The sequence below is a fragment of the Notolabrus celidotus genome, chromosome 6 (assembly GCF_009762535.1).
Source record: "Notolabrus celidotus isolate fNotCel1 chromosome 6, fNotCel1.pri, whole genome shotgun sequence".
Classification (NCBI taxonomy): Eukaryota; Metazoa; Chordata; class Actinopteri; order Labriformes; family Labridae; genus Notolabrus; species Notolabrus celidotus.
Genome location: NC_048277.1, coordinates 36,440,734 through 36,459,599, shown reverse-complemented (window position 1 = coordinate 36,459,599; position 18,866 = coordinate 36,440,734). Strand labels below are relative to the sequence as shown.

At 44.0% G+C, this 18,866-nt stretch overlaps 2 protein-coding genes across 11 annotated transcripts in view; both read left to right on the top strand.

The window, feature by feature from the left end:
• The window catches only part of LOC117814401 (plasma membrane calcium-transporting ATPase 1-like), a 32,285-nt gene extending 22,010 nt beyond the window's left edge, over nucleotides 1-10,275 (top strand). For 5 of the 8 annotated variants that reach the window (XM_034685703.1, XM_034685705.1, XM_034685706.1 and 2 more), the window contains 12 exons: nucleotides 235-477; nucleotides 1,901-2,142; nucleotides 2,230-2,467; nucleotides 2,675-2,854; nucleotides 3,169-3,256; nucleotides 4,191-4,297; nucleotides 4,599-4,790; nucleotides 6,534-6,747; nucleotides 6,894-7,105; nucleotides 7,186-7,293; nucleotides 8,020-8,208; nucleotides 9,329-10,213. In XM_034685703.1, the coding sequence (XP_034541594.1) occupies nucleotides 235-477; nucleotides 1,901-2,142; nucleotides 2,230-2,467; nucleotides 2,675-2,854; nucleotides 3,169-3,256; nucleotides 4,191-4,297; nucleotides 4,599-4,790; nucleotides 6,534-6,747; nucleotides 6,894-7,105; nucleotides 7,186-7,293; nucleotides 8,020-8,208; nucleotides 9,329-9,700 (2,385 nt within the window). In that variant the 3' untranslated portion in view covers nucleotides 9,701-10,213. Of the gene's footprint in view, nucleotides 1-234; nucleotides 478-1,900; nucleotides 2,143-2,229; nucleotides 2,468-2,674; nucleotides 2,855-3,168; nucleotides 3,257-4,190; nucleotides 4,298-4,598; nucleotides 4,791-6,533; nucleotides 6,748-6,893; nucleotides 7,106-7,185; nucleotides 7,294-8,019; nucleotides 8,209-9,328 lie in introns of all 8 variants that reach the window. The other 3 variants (XM_034685700.1, XM_034685708.1, XM_034685707.1) reach the window with 1 other exon arrangement.
• A 1,436-nt stretch (nucleotides 10,276-11,711) lies between these two features.
• Nucleotides 11,712-18,866, top strand: part of gtse1 (G-2 and S-phase expressed 1) — an 11,408-nt gene continuing 4,253 nt past the window's right edge. For 2 of the 3 annotated variants that reach the window (XM_034685480.1, XM_034685477.1), the window contains exons 1-7: nucleotides 11,712-11,842; nucleotides 12,089-12,158; nucleotides 12,240-12,297; nucleotides 15,412-16,111; nucleotides 16,220-16,384; nucleotides 16,467-16,602; nucleotides 16,836-17,225. In XM_034685480.1, the coding sequence (XP_034541371.1) occupies nucleotides 12,137-12,158; nucleotides 12,240-12,297; nucleotides 15,412-16,111; nucleotides 16,220-16,384; nucleotides 16,467-16,602; nucleotides 16,836-17,225 (1,471 nt within the window). In that variant the 5' untranslated portion in view covers nucleotides 11,712-11,842; nucleotides 12,089-12,136. The remainder of the gene's footprint in view (nucleotides 11,843-12,088; nucleotides 12,159-12,239; nucleotides 12,298-15,411; nucleotides 16,112-16,219; nucleotides 16,385-16,466; nucleotides 16,603-16,835; nucleotides 17,226-18,866) is intronic. The other variant, XM_034685479.1, reaches the window with a different exon arrangement.

Sequence of the window (18,866 nt, the reverse complement as noted above, 5' to 3'; positions counted from 1 at the left end):
TCCTGAGACTTGATAAAAACATTCAACAGTATATTAGGACTGTAGATTGAACACTTTTATGTTATTAATATCTGCATTCTGACATTCGTTGAGTGTACAGTTTTATTCTGTGTGTTGTTTAATGTTCATGTTGGTTATACAAAGGCCTGTCGAGCCCATCCTCAGTCCATCCCTCCTCTTCTGTGAGTTTCTTCATCAGTTCTGAGCTCTGGAAACTCTTTCCCTCCATTTCAGAAAATGATGAAAGACAACAACCTGGTCCGCCACCTGGACGCATGTGAGACAATGGGCAACGCCACGGCCATCTGCTCCGACAAGACGGGCACTCTTACTATGAACCGCATGACTGTCGTGCAGACGTACATCGCGGGACGCTACTACAAAAAGGTGCCAGAACCGGACCTGATACCTGCCAAGGTCCTGGACCTGCTCATCCAAGGAATCGGGGTCAACTGCGCCTACACCTCCAAGATTATGGTAGGCTGTAAAAATAGCTTTCCATTCAGGAAGCAGTGTTGGTTAAGCATTTGGCCTAGAGGGAGGGATGGTTTGGACGGTTGCCATAGTGGCTCAGGATTCATCTGATCACTGGATCCTGGATTCAATGATCAGAGACAGATCAGAGCACAGAGGAGAGAGAAGGGTCACCTCTGAGACTTAGTAAGTACCAAAAAATATGCGTTGTCAGTTTTCTTTCTGCTGAAGTACTTTCATTTTGATATTCATCATTGATAAAACAGTAACAACATTAAACCCGGTCTGAGGGATGCTAAAATGATTGAGGGGTGCAGGTGCCCTACATTTGCAACAGTACAGAGATAGACACACAGCTGCTTTGTTATAAGATGGTCAATATAGTCAAAGCAAGCAACAACCTCCGGTCTCAAAATATGAAGCCCATGCGGAAGTGTTGAAAACTGCAGTTCATCGAGCGTCCGCTTGAGGCTGGCTGCAGAAACCACATACACACTCATTCAAAGAAGACGATGTTTGCAGCATTAATAAACATGTTTACAGCCTGGTTCAAAAAATTGCTTCGGTCTACGTAGCTAATTTCTCTATCGGCACACACTGTACGGGGTGAATTTTTTTCTTACGCGACAGTTCAGAAGATATTGAGATTACGAGTTTTTGCCCAAATAAGGACATGACTGACTTGACAGACAGGCGGGAACCATAGACTGTATAAATAAAGGACGTAGTATCCGTGACGTCACCCATCTGTTTCTGAAGCGCTGTTTTGAGGCCAATCGTCGAGTGATTTTGAGGTAAAGAGGCGGGCTTTGAGCCTCCCAGCCAACAGCTACAGTGTTCCTGCCTGTCAATCAAGGCAGCTGTGCCTCTCATTGGAAGACTCGTAATCTCAATATCTTCGTAATTGCCACGTTATGAAAAAATTCACCCCCCGTACAGTGTGTGCCGATAGAGAAATGAGCTATCCAGACTACATTCGTTTTTTTTTACAAGGCTGTAAACATTTTTATTTCTGCTGTAAAGATCGGCTTTTTTGAATTGATGTGTATGTGGTTTCTGGTACTTCCGGAGCCAGCCTTCCAGTATGGCAGCCGACGACGATTGGCTTCAAAACAGCGCTAAGGAACAGATGGTGACGTCGCTGATACTACGTCCATTATTTATACAGTCTATGGGTCAAAGCTGCCATCTGTGAATGATGATGACTCAGCAGACTGTCTTCAGGAAGGTCATCCTGGAGCCACGGAGCCACCAATGATTCAGTCATCATCAAGATTTTTGAGACTCTGAAAGTTGTGTCTGGTTGCAGCATCCTCTGTCATCAGTGGGTAAATGTGAGCAATTGTTGTTATTAAATGGTTTGTGACGAAAAACTGAAACATATTCAGTCTTTGAGTAACTCCACCTCTGCCTCTGTCTCCTGCAGCCTCCAGAAAAAGAGGGCGGTCTGGCTCGGCAGGTGGGAAACAAAACTGAATGTGCCTTACTGGGACACTCCCTCGACCTGCGTCGGGACTACCAGGCAGTACGCAATGAAATCCCAGAGGAGAAACTCTTCAAGGTCTACACCTTCAACTCTGTGAGGAAGTCCATGAGCACCGTGCTAAAGAACTATGATGGCAGCTATCGCATGTACAGCAAGGGGGCCTCTGAGATCCTGCTCAGGAAGTAGGTTCACTGCTGCTGCTCACACACCGATGTGCTCTGTCAGAGGATGATGACGCTTTGACGCAGGACTCTTCTCTCTGTTCACAGATGCTGTAAGATCCTCGTGGCCAGTGGTGAGTCCAAAGCCTTCAAACCTCGGGACAGAGACGAGCTGGTGAAGAAGGTGATCGAGCCGATGGCTTCAGAAGGCCTTCGGACCATCTGCCTCGCCTACAGAGACTTCCCCATCGCTGATGGAGAGCCTGACTGGGATAACGAGGCCCACATCCTCTCTGGACTCACCTGCATCTCAGTGGTCGGCATCGAGGACCCCGTACGACCTGAGGTGTGTGAGCTCTGTCTTTACTACAGCACATGGACTTAAGAAACCACAGTAGTGATATGGAAAAAATCGACACTCGCAAAACCACAAACTGCATCCAAGGAGAGTTTTTGACATCATCATTTTACGTCTTTAATGGTCCCTCCAGGTCCTTGTAGACGCCTCAGTATCCATCATCCTTCACTTATTGTACTCTGTTGTTCTCATCAGGTCCCAGACGCCATCAGAAAATGCCAGCGGGCCGGGATCACAGTACGGATGGTGACCGGAGACAACATTAACACCGCCCGGGCCATCGCCTCCAAGTGTGGCATCCTGCACCCTGGAGACGACTTCCTGTGTATGGAGGGTAAAGAGTTCAACCGACGGATCCGCAACCAGATGGGAGAGGTGAGGAGGACCAAACATGATGATATGAGAGCTGTATCTGTCCAACACTGAACACTGAGTCCCTTAAACACTAGATCTATAACTCTTCATTTTAAATGATAAGAAGACTGCACCCTCTAGAGTTTTATCAAAGTCAGATTTTTCTTCTTTTTCTAGTTTATAATTCATTCTATCAGACTTTCAGACTTTCCTCCCCCTGTGGTTCTCCTCTGACTCTTATTTCTGCCGCCCACCTCTCCTACAGTCTGATGAGCTGACTTCATTCAGTGTTTTTCTACTAAATCACCTCCTTTGATTTCTTCTCTCTCCTGCAGATCGAGCAGGAGCGGATCGATAAGATTTGGCCTAAACTGAGAGTCCTCGCTCGCTCTTCTCCAACGGACAAACACACTCTGGTGAAAGGTTAGACGCTCTTTATACACCACCACATTTCATACACATGACATTTTAAAGGTACTTAAAAAAAAAGCTTTTAAAGAGTTGAAAAAAACAACAACGAGCAATCCTGCTGTAACCACTTCGGTGGTTGTCGGAAAGGAAATACAGTCAGAGAGCAAATGCTTCCGTACGTAAAGTCCTGTGGGAAAATCACAATGTTAGCTGTACTCACCCAGGAGTGCTCACTTGTTTGTAAGTCCCAGATGGACAGCGTGTAAATTAAAGTCATAATAAACGCCACTGTTTTCCACTGAGGGAATGTGCACGTATGAGTGAGACAAAAAGAGACAGAAACAGTGCACTATACACCGCTGGCCACTGTCAAGGGCCGAATAGGCAGGGGAGGCTTTGAGGCTTCGCAAATAGATGTGATGGCCGATCCAACAGCAGGTAGGCTGCAGGGGCAGTCATCCACCAGGCGCGAGACCTGGTGATCAGCAGGGCAGGTGATCACCAGCAGCCAGGTTCCAGAACAGAAACATGAAGCATAGATATCCACAGGCGGAGAATCCATACGCCACGGGTAGGCCAGCGGAAACAGTGCAGCAATCCAAAAGGCATCCAGTCGCAGGTAAGAAGTAAGCAGGCGGGCAGGTGAGCAGGGATGGGCGAAGCAGTAATTAAACTTTGCTTAAGTAAATGCTGTTCAGCTTCGAGCAGCCTTATCAGCAATTTTAGGTCTCTATGATTTTGAGAAACACACGGTATTTAGTGTCGACAACGCTAGAATCAGGACTGACAGTACAGACGTGGAGTCACAGATGTGGAGACATTCGAGCTGCCATCTTGGAATTAGGCAAGTCGCTTCGGTGAGGTTCTAAGGCCTCTGATGTTAGTGCAGAGAGTGGATCCGTGTCTGGCCTGTAAGTTTCTGTCTGTCTGTCCCTCGTCCCCTCAGGTATCATTGACAGCACTGTGCTGGAACGGAGGCAGGTTGTTGCAGTGACTGGAGACGGAACGAATGACGGCCCCGCCCTCAAGAAAGCAGACGTTGGCTTTGCCATGGTAATTATCCTGACTGTGGAGTCACTAAACTGTTGCCTCTGTATACGTGTAGTCACAAGTTTTAAGAAGTTATGAAACAGACTTAAATGAAATCTGACGTCTCTCTGTGACACTGAAGCAAAAACACATTTTGATTGTGAATTTAAAAAAGAAGGAAAACGTGGATCCAAATGAACTCTAACCTTGCTGCTCACGTTTGAGGACAAACAGCAGATGATTTGAACGTGACGATGTATTCTGCTGATTGATCACATCATGTTTTCATCCACATGTGAGCTAACCTGCATGTTTCGCTCTGCAGGGCATCGCTGGGACGGATGTGGCGAAGGAGGCCTCTGACATCATCCTGACCGACGATAACTTCAGCAGCATCGTGAAGGCGGTGATGTGGGGCAGGAACGTCTACGACAGCATCTCCAAGTTCCTGCAGTTCCAGCTCACCGTCAACGTGGTCGCTGTCATCGTGGCCTTCACCGGAGCCTGCATCACCCAGGTCAGAGTCACATGACGGTCTGATAGTTCAGTGTAAGGGGTCAGGTAGCTCTGAGGGAGAGGATGGAGGGGGAGACGGTTCAGACTGATGAGAATCAGATCTGGATTTAAGTTTGAAAAAGGAAGATGCAGCAAACAATTGGAAGAGTCTTGTTTCTTTTAATCAGTCCTTCCTTATCACACAAACTCAGCACCATCAGGAGCTTTAACAGACATCAAGTCTTATTTTTATTAAACTTATGATGGATTGTTTATGTACTTTGGGGAAAAGGACTGTTTATGATTAAGCTACAACGCATTCATTATTTGATTTAAGGAAGCTGAAAGCTTTATTGTTTTTTCAATAGAGAGAAAAAGCTTCTGTCTTTTGTGTCGTTACATTATAATAACACCTCTTCATGTGCAGTTTAACATGATAATAACTTTATTTGTAGAACAGCTTTAAAAACAAATGTTTACAAAGTGTCAGGATTCGGAAGACAAAATAAACCTTTAACAGACAGAGAGGAGTTTAGGAATTCTGATCATGCAAAAACAAAATACAACGCAAAAAAAATAAATAAAACTCAAATTAAAAAGAAAAAGAAGTGGTGAGAAAGGAGATTAATCAATCGTTGTTAAAGAGTTGTTTGAAATAATAAATAAATAAAAATAGATAAGTCGATGAATAAATACAAATGAATAAATAAAACTAGATAGGAAAGTCAATAAATAAAAATAGATAACTAAATAAAATAAATGAAAATAGATAAGTAAATAAATAAATATAAATAAATAGATAAAAATATATAAGTCAATACATAAATATAAATAAATACAAATAGATAAGTAAATAAATAGATATAACTAAATAAAAAGAGATAAGTAACTGAATAGATAAATAAATAAAAATAGATAAGAAAATAAATAAATACAAATAAATGAAACTAGCTAAGAAAATAAATAAATAAAAATTAGATAACTCAATAAAATAAATGAAAATAGATAAGTAAATAAATAAATATAAATAAATAAAAATAGATGAGTAATTAAAGCATTAAAGGACAATAAAAATGTTTTTAGATGAACACAACCTGTGACTGTATTCTATTTGTGTTGTTTTGTTCGCTTCTGTGTTGTAACCTATTTTTTTGCTGCCGTCTTGGCCGGGTCACTCTTGAAAAAGAGTCTCTTACCTTGTTAAATAAATTAAAAAAAAAAAAACAACAACATCACATCATCTTAAAATAGAAAATGGAATAGGATAAATCAAGAACATTAAATTAATAAATTAAAAAATTAATAATTCAACAATAAATAATCATTATTTATTTTAATTATTAATTTGTTGGATTAAAACTAAAACTAATAATAAATAAAAATAAAAAGCAGTTTAAATCATGAAGTCACATGGATGACCCGCCTGTTGTCTTTGATTGCACCAATCCTGATTAAGTCAAACCCACATCAAACCTGAAACAGCCGGAGCTCAATCAACTTAACCCACAACACAGAGTTTAAGGACGCATCACTCAGAAGATACTTTAAGATACGACATCACGATAAACAGAAAAACCTCAGTGAGACCTGTGTTTGAGTTTCATATGGAAACGTCTGAAACTCTGCAACATGCTGAGGAGAAGAAAAGGTCACATGTCTGTTCAATAAAAGATCGGATCCACAGATTCCACGGAGACGAGTCCTGTTCGACCGGTGTAAACTCCAGAGTAACACAGCTGCTGTGTGTGTGTGTGTGTGTTTCCAGGACTCTCCTCTGAAAGCCGTGCAGATGTTGTGGGTCAACCTCATCATGGACACGTTTGCATCGTTGGCTCTGGCCACAGAACCTCCGACCGAGGCGCTGCTGTTGAGGAACCCGTACGGCCGCAACAAGCCGCTTATCTCCCGCACCATGATGAAGAACATCCTCGGACACGCCATCTACCAGATGACCGTCATCTTCACCCTGGTCTTTGCAGGTCAGTGAACGCACCACAGCTCCTTTAGCTGTGTAGTAACAAACCCTGATCCCTCCATTATTTATAAATGAAACATTGATGTAGAATCATTGAGATCATGTTGATCTCCACACAGACTAATATGTCTTTCACGATCCTGCTCACAGGTGAGAAGATATTTGACATAGACAGTGGCAGGAACGCCCCCCTTCACGCGCCTCCCTCCGAGCACTACACCATCGTGTTCAACACGTTCGTCCTGATGCAGATCTTCAATGAGCTCAACGCCCGCAAGATCCACGGCGAGAGAAACGTCTTCGAGGGAGTCTTTAACAACCCCATCTTCTGCTCCATCGTCCTGGGAACCTTGGTTGTCCAGGTAATCAGTCTGTCATCATGTTCAGACGCTCTGTGTGACCTGATCAAACACGGCATGTAAGCTCTCTCTGTCTCCTTCAGTTCGTCATCGTGCAGTTTGGAGGTAAACCATTCAGCTGCGTGACCCTGAACCTGACACAGTGGCTGTGGTGTATCTTCCTGGGCATGGGCAGCCTCCTGTGGGGACAGGTGAGACACCTTGTAGTAGATAGAAGATTTAGAAACATTATCTCAAGACGCTTTTACAAACAGAGCAGGTCTAGACCACTCTATGTCAAATTATGAACAGAGACCCAACACCAAGGCAGGGTAAGACTCAGTCTGACCCCACCTTAATCCACCATGAGCATTGCACCTCGCAGTATTTAGCTAGTTACAGCACAGAGGAAAAACTTCCTTTAACAGGCAGAAACCTCCAGCAGGACCAGACTCATGTTAGACACACATCTGCTGAGACCGAGTTGGGGTTGGAAAGACGGATAGAGGAGAATAAGAGAGAGAGGGAGTGGTGATAGTGATGAGATGAGTAGTAGAAGCTGTTGCCGCTGGAGTCTGGAATGTCCACAGCAGGAGGAACCTACGAGACAAGGGAGCTCAGGGACTCCAGAAAGGTCTATGGTTAGTAACTTTAATGGGACAGGAAGAGTTAAAGTAAGAGACAGGCAGAGAGAGGAGAGAGAGGGAAAGACAGGATCCCAGTGTGTCAGTCTAAGCCTATAGCAGCATAACTAAGAGCTGGTCCAAGCCTGATCCAGCTCTAACTTTGAGCGTTATCAAAAAGGAAAGTTTGAAGCCTACTCTTAAAAGTCGAGAGGGTGTCTGCCTCCCGGACCCTGACTGGTAGAAAAAGAACATTTCAGTAACACATTGGATGAACTAGATAGGCTCTAATGTTTGTGTCGGTCTCCCTCTCAGCTGGTGTCCAGCATCCCCACACGCTGGCTCAAGTTCCTGAAGACGGCAGGTCACGGCACGCAGCAGGAGGAGATCCCTGAGGACGAGCTGGAGGAGATGAGGGACATGGATGAGATCGATCACGCTGAGATGGAGATGAGGAGGAGCCACGTGCTCTGGTGCCGCGGCCTCAACCGCATCCAGACTCAGGTCCGCTCTGGTTTTATTAGGGGTGTAACGATTCTTTTTAACAACGATTCGATTCGTATCGTGATTCGTGGTTGCCGATACGATTAAAGGACGATATTGATTCATTTAGAACGATCCGATCTGAAACGATTCAGTGACTTTTTAGCCAAAAATTCAACCAGAGTGACTGTGAAACAAATCCCTTGATACTGGACAGTCCTAGATTCCTGTTGTTTCTTGTAAAGGAATCAGGTAGGAATTAATTATGGATATGTTGTGTTGCCGTGGTAACTTTACTTGACCTTTACATATCCTACAAACAGCGATCGACTTATTTAGAACATCTCCGTCTTTGCAAAAGCCAAAGTGTTTCCACACGCTGGACCGTGATGGTGGCTTGATGATTTCTCGCTCACCGGCTTCTCCTCTGTCGTCCGCCATGATATGTTTTGTTGTCTGCTGGCGCGTGGCGATGACGTCACAGACAGGCAGCCTGAATTGAGTAACGTTTAACGTCTTTATCATTAAAAGTGCAAAAAAAAAAAAACACATCCAGATAAAGTCTGCCGAGCTTAAATCCAATCTCTTATTTCCTAGTATGGATACAATCGATTTATTACCTTTTAAAACGATATTAGATCGATATATGTCGTCCGGAAGGCCAACTTGCCGAGCACAGATCAATGTAGTCGGATCATAGGAATATAAATGGATACATCGATGTAGTAGATGAATCCTTAAACCTCTAGTCTTTATCTGTGTGAGCATGGTCTCCTCAAAGGCCGAGCTGAACCGCTCTGAACTGACTTTTTGAAGCTGAGTTTGGCTTCATTGTTGGCTCGAGAGGCTGACCTTTGGTTGACCTTTGTTTGACCTTTGGTTGACCTTTGGTTGACCTTTGTTTGACCTTTGTTCGATAGACATGCTGTTAATTCAATGAGTTATAAATGTTGAATACTGTAAGAGATCCAGCAGCAGATCCCTGTGCAGAAAGCTTCAGGAGTTCATCCAGAAAGAAACTTTCTCCAGCTCCGTTGATTCAGAATCAGAGAAAAAGAAGCGAGTAGAAAAAGAGGAGAAGTTTCCTGTAACTGCTCGCTCCCTCCGTCCCAGCCTGACCCTCTGTGTTCCTCTCTCTCAGATCCGTGTGGTGAACGCCTTCAGAGACAGCGTTTCTCCTTACGAAGGTCTGGAGACGCCCGAGTCCCGCAGCTCCATCCACAACTTCATGTCCCACCCCGAGTTCCGCATCGATGATTCGGAGTCTCAGATACCCATGATCGATGAGGCCGACGGCGAGGACGAGCCTCCCACCAAACGGAACTCCATCGTCATCCCGCCGCCGCTGACGGGGCTTTCCACGCTGCCGGCGGCCCTGCCCAACCAGAACAACAACGCCATGGACCGCATCGTTCACAAGGACGCCTCCAGACCAGGTCTGCTACCGGGCAACTCAGCCACTCTGCCGCCTTGTCCGGGGAGCCCCCTGCACAGCCTGGAGACCTCGCTGTGAAGCCCCGCCCCCCCCCCCCCTGGACCTGAGCACTCCCTGTGACAGTGGTCTGTTCGTACTGTTTGTCCTGAGAGCCAATGAAATACAAAGAATTTAAACAGACTCGTCCAATCGGTTCTTGTCAGGAGTTCACCTGCTGGTTTTCAGGAAGCCGTTCCCAGGAGTGTTTGGGGTCGTGCCCGGAGTGACGGCGTGTTCACACAGGCTGATGATTCTTTCTCTACTTTAATAGACATGGACTCTGCAGTCATTGTTTAGGAGAAGAGTGTTTGTGCGGTGATCGATCTTTTGTCAGTTACAGATCTGTAAATATTCCTGTTGATGTTCAGACGTAGACGAAGCTCGCAGAACGTTGATCTGACGAGTTCAGGTTAGCTTTGTGTCAGAGTGGAACTGTTAGAATCTGTCACTGAGGTGTTTAGAGTCAGTCAGCTTTATTATTTCTTTGTAGACCGACTGTAGGAAAGTAAATCTGTATGTTGGATTTCATTCTAGTACTTTTGTAAAAAAAAATGTTTTAGACTTTGTCGTTTCAAAAGATGTTAAACCAAAGGTTATTAAAGATTTAAAAACAACGCCCAGAGCAGGATGTTTGTGACGGCATCTTCACCTCTCGAGGGTCAAACAGGTAAAACACTCTGGAAGCTTCCCTCCTGATGAGCTCCGCCTCTCTCCTGATACATTAGATTAATTTAACACATCATCCGTCCTTCACGCTCCAGCTCCATCTCCTTCATCACACAGGACCACAGACGGCTAACTGAAGACACTCTCTCTTTAAAACTGAAGATTTAGTTCTATTTCTATACGCCCAACAAATCACAAAGATGATGGTGACACGAAGGATTCACGTTCAGACGAACAACAAATGATCCACAGAATCAAGTTTATTAAAGATGAACGTCAGAGAGAGAGTTTCTCTGCCCGGGTCTTAACAGTAGAATGATAATAAATGTGTCTGTCACTTTAAATATTTGCATTTTTCTGACCTGCATTAAAAAGTTATAATATTAGCAGCACAATAAGGTGTCATGATGTCAGAATTAAATGTTAAAAAGTTAAAAAATGATAATTTTAGACAATTAAAAAATATAAATATATATATATATTATAATAATTCATGTTAACAGGTTTTATTAGTTAAATAAAAACATTCTCATAAAACCAGGTGAAAAATGAAATATTTAACATTTAATAAGACACTGTATTGTGTTGAGACCTTTCAAACTAAATGCAGTCATTGTTCCAGAAATAAGAGTAATACTCCTTTAACTGGCCGGTATACTTCTGATTCAGGAAGAAGCACCTGTGAAATGACTTCCTTCCTTTAAAGAGATTAATCCTCTTCCTGTTTGCACACCTGTCGGTTTGGTTTGTCCCTGCTGGTGGACAGAGACAGTGCCCCCTGGTGGAGAAACAGTGACCAGTGTTTAACATTATCCATTCACCTCCAACATCCGCATTTCTAGGTTTCTTTATTTATATTGCCTTTAAGATGGAAGATGTTTGACATTTTTATATTATGTTTTTTTTTAACATTTGAATAAATTCTTTAAACTTCTGCCTGGGGAGCAAAAAATTTAATTTTCATCGATTAGCTGATTCTATTTCAACAATTTATGTTAGACTATTTAAACAGTATCCATTAACTATTATAAAAATAATATTTGACACATTTTGCCTTCTAAAATAATAAATGTTAAGTTCTAAACATATTATGAAGGTATCATAAAAGGTAGAAAAATATTAGACTACCCTCTTTTTCTCGTTTCCCTAAAAAAGCATTGATTTTTAATTATTTGGAACTTCAAATTAATTGTAATACTCTACTAACTAATCAAAACTAAATAAAAAAATATTACATTTTTTTTAAGTGTGTCACTTTATGCTTATTTATTGTATTTGATCGATTTGTAGTCCGATTAACAGCCATCAACTCATAAACCACTTTTAACTCAAAGGACTACAATCCCCAGAACTCCATCCGTGCTTGCGTCATCCTGTTCTAACCAATGGCTGAGCGCGTGTGAGCCACGTGACCCGCAGCGCAGCAGATTTGAATTGTTGGCTGGTTGTGTTGTGCTGTCCCTGTTTGAATGCGGAGAGGAAAATAAGGATTGTGAGTTTTCAGAGGATTTTAAGGTTTGTATTTTTGAACAGTTCCATCTTTAACTTCTGGAGCTGCTTCGTGGACAAAAACAGAACTTTAAAATCTGACTTTAAATCAGTTAACAGTCGAGTAGAAGCTAGCTACAAGCTAACATTAAAGTTAGCATGGTGTTTTTCTGCTATGTGTTATATTTGGATTCACTCTTTCATCTTTATTTTAGTGTTTGTGTTAATTAAGTTTATTGTATTGTGATGCCACAGCTGAATGTGTCTCTGCAGATCTGATCCGGATCAGTCTGAGTCCCACAGTAAATAACGAACAGCAGGATGGACTGTCGAGCCAACAGAGGTAGGTGAACTCTGATCCGGATTCAGCATTAAACTCAACCATGAACACATTGACTGATTCTTGAACCCTGTCTCTGAACAGATATGTTCTTTCTGCCTGATGAGAAGTTTGACTTCGATGTGTCTCTGTCACCAGCCAGGTATGTCAGCTCTTAAAAGCTCTTATAACTTCTGCTTCTACCTTAAAATCACAACTGATCTAATCTCTCTGTGTTGTTTGACTCATATCACATCATTAAAGAGTCTGTGAGGAGTTTTTAGTTGGTTATGAAACAGACTGAAATTTATATTCATGTCTCTTTATCACCTACAAAAGCAAAGAGTAACATAAAGACAGAGTATTCCTGAATCCTGTGAGGGGAGAGGAGATACTTTAAAAGGTGCACCCAAGACCCAGCAGTCAAATAGAGCTATCCATTGTGTACTAACCCTACCTCTGAACAACACAACTGATGGTTCTCAAACACATTAAGAAGGCAAGTCATTCTACAAATGAACTCTTGACAAGGCTCATGTTCATTAGAAACCATTCCAGGAGACCACTTCATGAAGCAGACTGAGAGAAACCATTCCAGGAGACCACTTCATGAAGCGGACTGAGAGAATACCAAGAGTGTGCAAAGCTTTCATGAAGGAAAAAGGGGGCTACTTTACAGAATCTAAAATATAAAATATATTCTGCTTTGTTTAACACTTTTTAAAAAATTAAATAACTCCATATATGTTCTCTCATAGTTTTGACGTCTTCAGTATTAATCTACAGTGTTTACAATAATTAAAATAAATACAAACCCTTGAATGAGAAGGTGTTTCCAAACTACTGACTGGTAGTGTACATAGAAATAGGTAATTAATAAAAACTCACACCACTTGTTTACCACACATTCATCGCCAACACATGCAGTTAAAAAGAGTAAAGAGTCTATATTGCACATACGGTATTGCACATTGATGCTGTGTTATGTTAAGTGGTGTGCTTTCAGTTCAGAGTTCAGTTTGCTGAGATATATATTTTTATTGATAATATTCTTCTGAAAAAGCATTCAGGACATCCAAACATTACTGACTTTACAGACAACTAACAAACAAACTACACAGCAGTGGCAGTTGTGAGAAAGTAAACAGAAACACAACCCAACAATAAAGAAGTTAGTAAATCAAAACTTCACTTTAAAGGTGACATATCACGCTTTTTTCATCAACATATATTGGTCTAAGAGGTCCCCAAAACATGTCTTTAAAGTTTATGCTCAAAAAAACACATTGAAATCAGATTTTGGTCTGCCTGAAAAGCCCTCTTCTTCAGTCCTCCTCAGAACACTCTGTTTTCTCTCTGACCACGCCCCCTCAGGAAGTGGATGTGCCTCGGCTCTCCAGCACGTTGATCTAATGTTTACATGTTGGCTGAATATACACGGCTGCTCAGAGATCACGTTACTTCAACCCTCTGAATCTGATCCAGAATCTGATCCCAATGGAGAGGCGCCTGTAGCAGGACCTTTCTGAAGGATTGGTCACAGATTTAGTGTTTCTTGTTGTTTTATTTATCAGTATGTCGACATGTGTCTTGGTACACAGCTACGAACATGTAGCTATGTGGCTATGCTAATTAGCGCTAGCACTTATCCATGATAAATAAAAATCATCCACTAGATCTTCAAATCTGCAGACGTGGGGAGTCAAACCGACCTTTGTGTTTATTAAGACAGCCTACAACTAGCATGCCTCCCTCCTAAGCTCCTTGTTAGCACACATTTGTGCAGGGAATGAAAAACGGAGGAGGGGTTGAGTTGTATTTTATACAGTCTATGGGCTGAACAAGCTCCGAGCTCTGACTCCGTGACAGACCGGATATTGTTGTTACGTAACAAAAACACTGAAGTCTGAAACGGCTGGTTTCACACACATTTACAGAAAGGTGGAGAAATCAGAACAGGGGCAGAATGGATTCTTTTTCATTCTCGGGGGGTTTGTAGACAGGGACACATATTTCAGGTAGAGAACCATTAAAAAGTCCATTTTGCATGATATGTCACCTTTAAGTGATGGGCTATAATGGTGGCAGCAGGTTCTGAGTTTTATATGGGTATGAGTCTTCAATGTAGTCCATAGAAGGTTCCCATGTTTCCTGAAAATTAATTGGAGGTGAATCTCAGTTTTTCAAACCTGAGGTGTTGCATCACATCTCTCAGCCAATGAGTCCAGCTCAGGGAGCGAGAGGACTTCCCCTGGAGCAGGATCTGATCAGCCTCAGAGCGGACAAAGTTACAAAGTTCTTGTTTTTATCTCAGACTATCCCTTTTTTTTTTAACCTTTATTTAACCAGGTGAGTTAATTGAGAACCAATTCTCATTTGCAATAATGACCTGGGCGAGAAGGCAACACAGGTGGCATGACAATAAATATAAGACAAAACCAAAAACAGAGAGACTTAGAGACAGAACACTACAATACAAAAATATGACAGCAGTGAACAACTTAAAAGTAATTTAAAAGCAAGTGCAGTGATGTTGAGTTATGGGGTGTATTAAGTTTTTGAAAGGGGCGAGTGGAATGAGAGAGGTCAGCTTTAGGGATTGTTGCAGGTGATTCCAGGCATTTGCAGCGGAAAACTGGAAGGAGGTGCGACCAAAGGAGGTCCGGGCTTTGGGTGTGATGAGTTTGATGAGGCTACTTGAGCGCAGGCTCCGGTTTGTGCTGTGAAGTTTGATTAGTGACTGTAGATATAACGGGGTTTTACCAAGGGGGAGATTTGTAAATGAATAGAAACCAGTGTGTTTGTCTGCGAGAGAGGAGTGAAGGCCAGTTCAGCTGAGAGTACAGGTGACAGTGGTGAGTGGTGAATGACATCCAGTTTGTGAAGGAGAGTGTTGGAAGCAGTCCCAAAGATAGTGATCAGAGGATCAGGTTGGACTAACTGATTAAAAACATCAGACAGTGTTTGGAAGATTGAGCTCCAATAAGCAGACAGACCAGGACAACACCAGAATGAATGGGGGGCGTCTGAGGTCGAGTGTTCTGGGTGGAGCTGTTGTTGAGGTCAGACATGAGGCTCACTTGCTTCAGTGATTAGACACAGACATATTTATCTGTAATCAGTGCAAAGTTTATCAGTACGGTGAGTTTCTGCTGATGTCACCCTCAGCTGATATCTGGGTCTTCCTGGTCGATGGTTGTGTCCCTCTTGAGTTTGAGCTCTGACATCAGAGTCCCCCTCCACTCTAACCTCACCGCTGTCTCTTCCTGCTCTGCAGCTCTAAAGGTGATGAAGACGAAGATGAAGTGTTTCTGGGTCCCCTCGGCCATAAGGAGAAGTGCATCTCCGTTAACGTGGCGTCCCGACTCGAGGGTGGCGGTGGAGCGCGGGGGAGCTGGAGTCCGCTGACCGGAGACCAGCTGGAGGCCGTGTGTCAGGAAGCCCACAAACTGGCAGACCAGCTGCAGAGCCGGCCGCACAGCGAGGAAGAAGAGCCCACTGAGGCCTCGCACGGCACGGAGGAGTTCCTCCAGGACGCCGAGGCCAAACTGGGCGTGTTCGTTCAGAGCAGCAGGGCGCTCAGCCCCATCAAACGGCAGACCTTCTTAGTCCAGGACAGTCCTCTGAAGGAGCTGCCGCCTGCTGTGCAGCGCCGCCTGCTGAGAGGAAGCAGTGTCAACGCAGCTTCATCCATGCGCCCCGCCACCACAGCTTCATCAAACCACACCGCCACCGCCAAAACATCATCATCCACCCGCGTCACTGCCAGCACCAGACTCAGCACCAGACTCAGCACCCGGCTCAGCACCAGACTCAGCACCTCCAGCCCCGTGGCTGCTGTGAAGGCTCAGCCCAAGACGGGGCTGCGAGGGAAGGCGGCTCTGGGTGTCGTGCTGCCGAGCAGACCGGCTGGTCCAACCGCGTCCGCTAACAAGACCAGACTGCAGCCGCCCGGTAAAGTCGGAGATAAGAAGCCGGTACGTGGACCTGTAGGTGGTTCTGTCTCTGACCCTCTACAGGAGTCTCATGGGGATCTGTCAGTACATGATTGAATACATGTTGAGGTTTTGTTTTTGCTGCTTCAGGTGGTCGGGAGCTGGAGGCAGAGTCCGTCTTCTCGTCCCTCCAGCAGGGCGGAGTCGTGCGAGGATCTGCTCTCTGATTCAGCCAGCGTGGCGTCCGACATCAGCGACTCCTCCATGAACTCCAGCCTGCTGGGGAAACGCTCGATGGCTCCGCCCAGCAGCAAAGTAATCACCTTCTCACATGTATGAAAGTAGTTTCAGCTCATTGATAATGTTCTTATTCTAAACCTAAATGTTCCTCAATCAGAGTTTTGTGAGGAACCTGTCGGCGGTGAAAGTTCCTCCTCTCCAGAAGAGACGAGTGACAGACCAGAAGAACACGTCCTCGTCCTCTTCCTCTGTGTCCAGCTTCAACTCCAGCCTGTCTCTGTCTCCTGCTAAAGGTACCAGATCATCAAACGCAGTGAAGGTTTAATCTCTTGAGGTCTGATTGGCCGCCTGAGGTGTCACCCTAACATCCTGAACTCTGATTGGCTGTTTGCCTCGTCAGAAGCAGGACTTAAAGCTCCTGTGAGGAACACGGACTTAGTTTGTGTTGATTTTGGCGCCCCCTGTGGACAAATCTGTCCCTGCAGTCAGTGTCTCTCATCATCTTGATGGCGTTGTCTCTCCTCAGGTAAACTGAACTCCTCCTTGAACCGAAGCCTCAGCACCTCCACTGGCCCCGCCCCCAGCAGTGTCGGCAAACCAGCCAATCACAGACCGACCCGCTCCAGCGTGTACGGCACCGCGGTACCAGCGCCAACCAACGCTGCCCGCCGCTCGCTGTCCGTCCAGGCGAGGAGGCCGTCGGAGGTGGACCGCAGCATAACGGCAAAGTGTACGCCGCTGAAGAGAGCTGAGGCCACGCCCATTCAGATGACGCCCACCAGGAGGGTTCTGGAGAAGTCCATCCCCACTAATGCCTCTGCGTGGCTGCAGGGCGGGCTGAAAACCAAATCCAAACCGGAGGCTCTGGTCCTGCCGACACCCAGCGGAGGTTTCAGAGGAGTCCCCCAAAAAGACGGTGAGAGCGTGGAGTTCCCTGCAGTATTTATTTTAAAGTTCTATTTTGAGGTTTTTATGCCTCAAAGGGAGAGAGAGCGGGGAGTGGCACGTGACTACAGCCTCGGTACATCAATCAGACTTTGTGTTAACACTTCTCATACGATGACATTCTAACACGAAGGGCTGAACATAAAAACAATTAAAATAGAATAAATTAAAAATACAAAAAAATAAGAAAGACCCCAAATCCACTCCACAATCCATGATACATGATAGAACATGATATATAAAATACTAATAATCATAATAAAAAATAAATTGAACTTAAAAAAGTTCAAATGAATGAAATAATCTCCAAATTTTAAAAATAAATTACTAAAAAATAACATTAACTTAAATGATGTATTAGTCTATAATGATTTGAAATAAGACAGTATATACTTCAAATATTGACTTTAATTTGAACTAGATAATAAATAAAGTAAGATGGAATCAGACTCGGTTAATAGAGAGGTTAAAAAGGGGCGTGACCGCAACTTAACCACAAAGCCAAACCAGCGCTCCACCCTGCTGTATATTAAGAAACGTTGTCATCATTTAGTTTGTTCAGACGTGTAAAAACATGAAGTCTGTGTTACACGAGTTTCTGCAAATGAACCTCCTGTTCGGTTAAAGCTGGGGTTGGTAGTCTCGGAAAACCAGCATGAATTTGAATGTAGCATTTCCTCATGACTCCGTCTAACCCCTCCCCCCCTCCCCTCAAAGCTCCTCCAAAACGACGTCCCCCCGCTCACATGCACGAGCGCCGCTGATTCTCGACCATATGATGGTGACTGATTCAAAACCGGTCCTCACCAAAACATTCTCATAGTGAAAGTTAAAAACACAAACAAACATGGCGGCTGTTAGCACTTACAACTGTCATTCTAGCATTATCCAGTTGTCCTGGTGACACGATATCAGGAGAAAAGTTATAACACATATATAACACTGTAACAGCTCTACTGTTTGTTAAACCTGTTCAGTGTAGATGTTCTTAATTCCTACAGTGTTGACGGTCAGTGAAGGCATCAGGAGAGGTGTAGAGTGTGTGAGCGGGAGAGAGGAGAGACAAGAGGAGAAGTTCTTCATTCATTCAAACATTGATTGTTGTTTTGTTGGTTGGCGTGGTAACGGCCGACAGTGACCGGTTATTAAAGATCAACGTGTTCACGAATCGGCTCGTCATCCCTACAGAGTCCGGACGGATGCTACAGTACATCTACATTTCTGTAGGACTTACTGAACGTCATTAATTCTTCTGCTTGTCAGAGCCCCCGTGGTGAGAGCTTTTTAGACTCTGATCCGGACTACAGTCCTGAGCAAAGCCCCTCATCGGGTCAGAGGGGACAGGCCCGAGGTCCAGCGAGAGGGGCAGTCAGTAGAGTCAGGGGAAGCAGAGGCAGGAGACGGAGACTCAGAGTACATGCCGGGGAAATGTACGCGCAGGAGGCGGGCAGAACGGCAGGACGGGATTTGAATGGTTTAAAATTTTGGCACCCAAAAAAGGCTGATTGGTTGGTGTTTTCCCAGGTTTACTCCGGCTGTAGATAGCAGCTTTTCTTCACTCTTTTTTAAGAACACATTATGTATTGATTACCATCAGGACATAAAGATCATT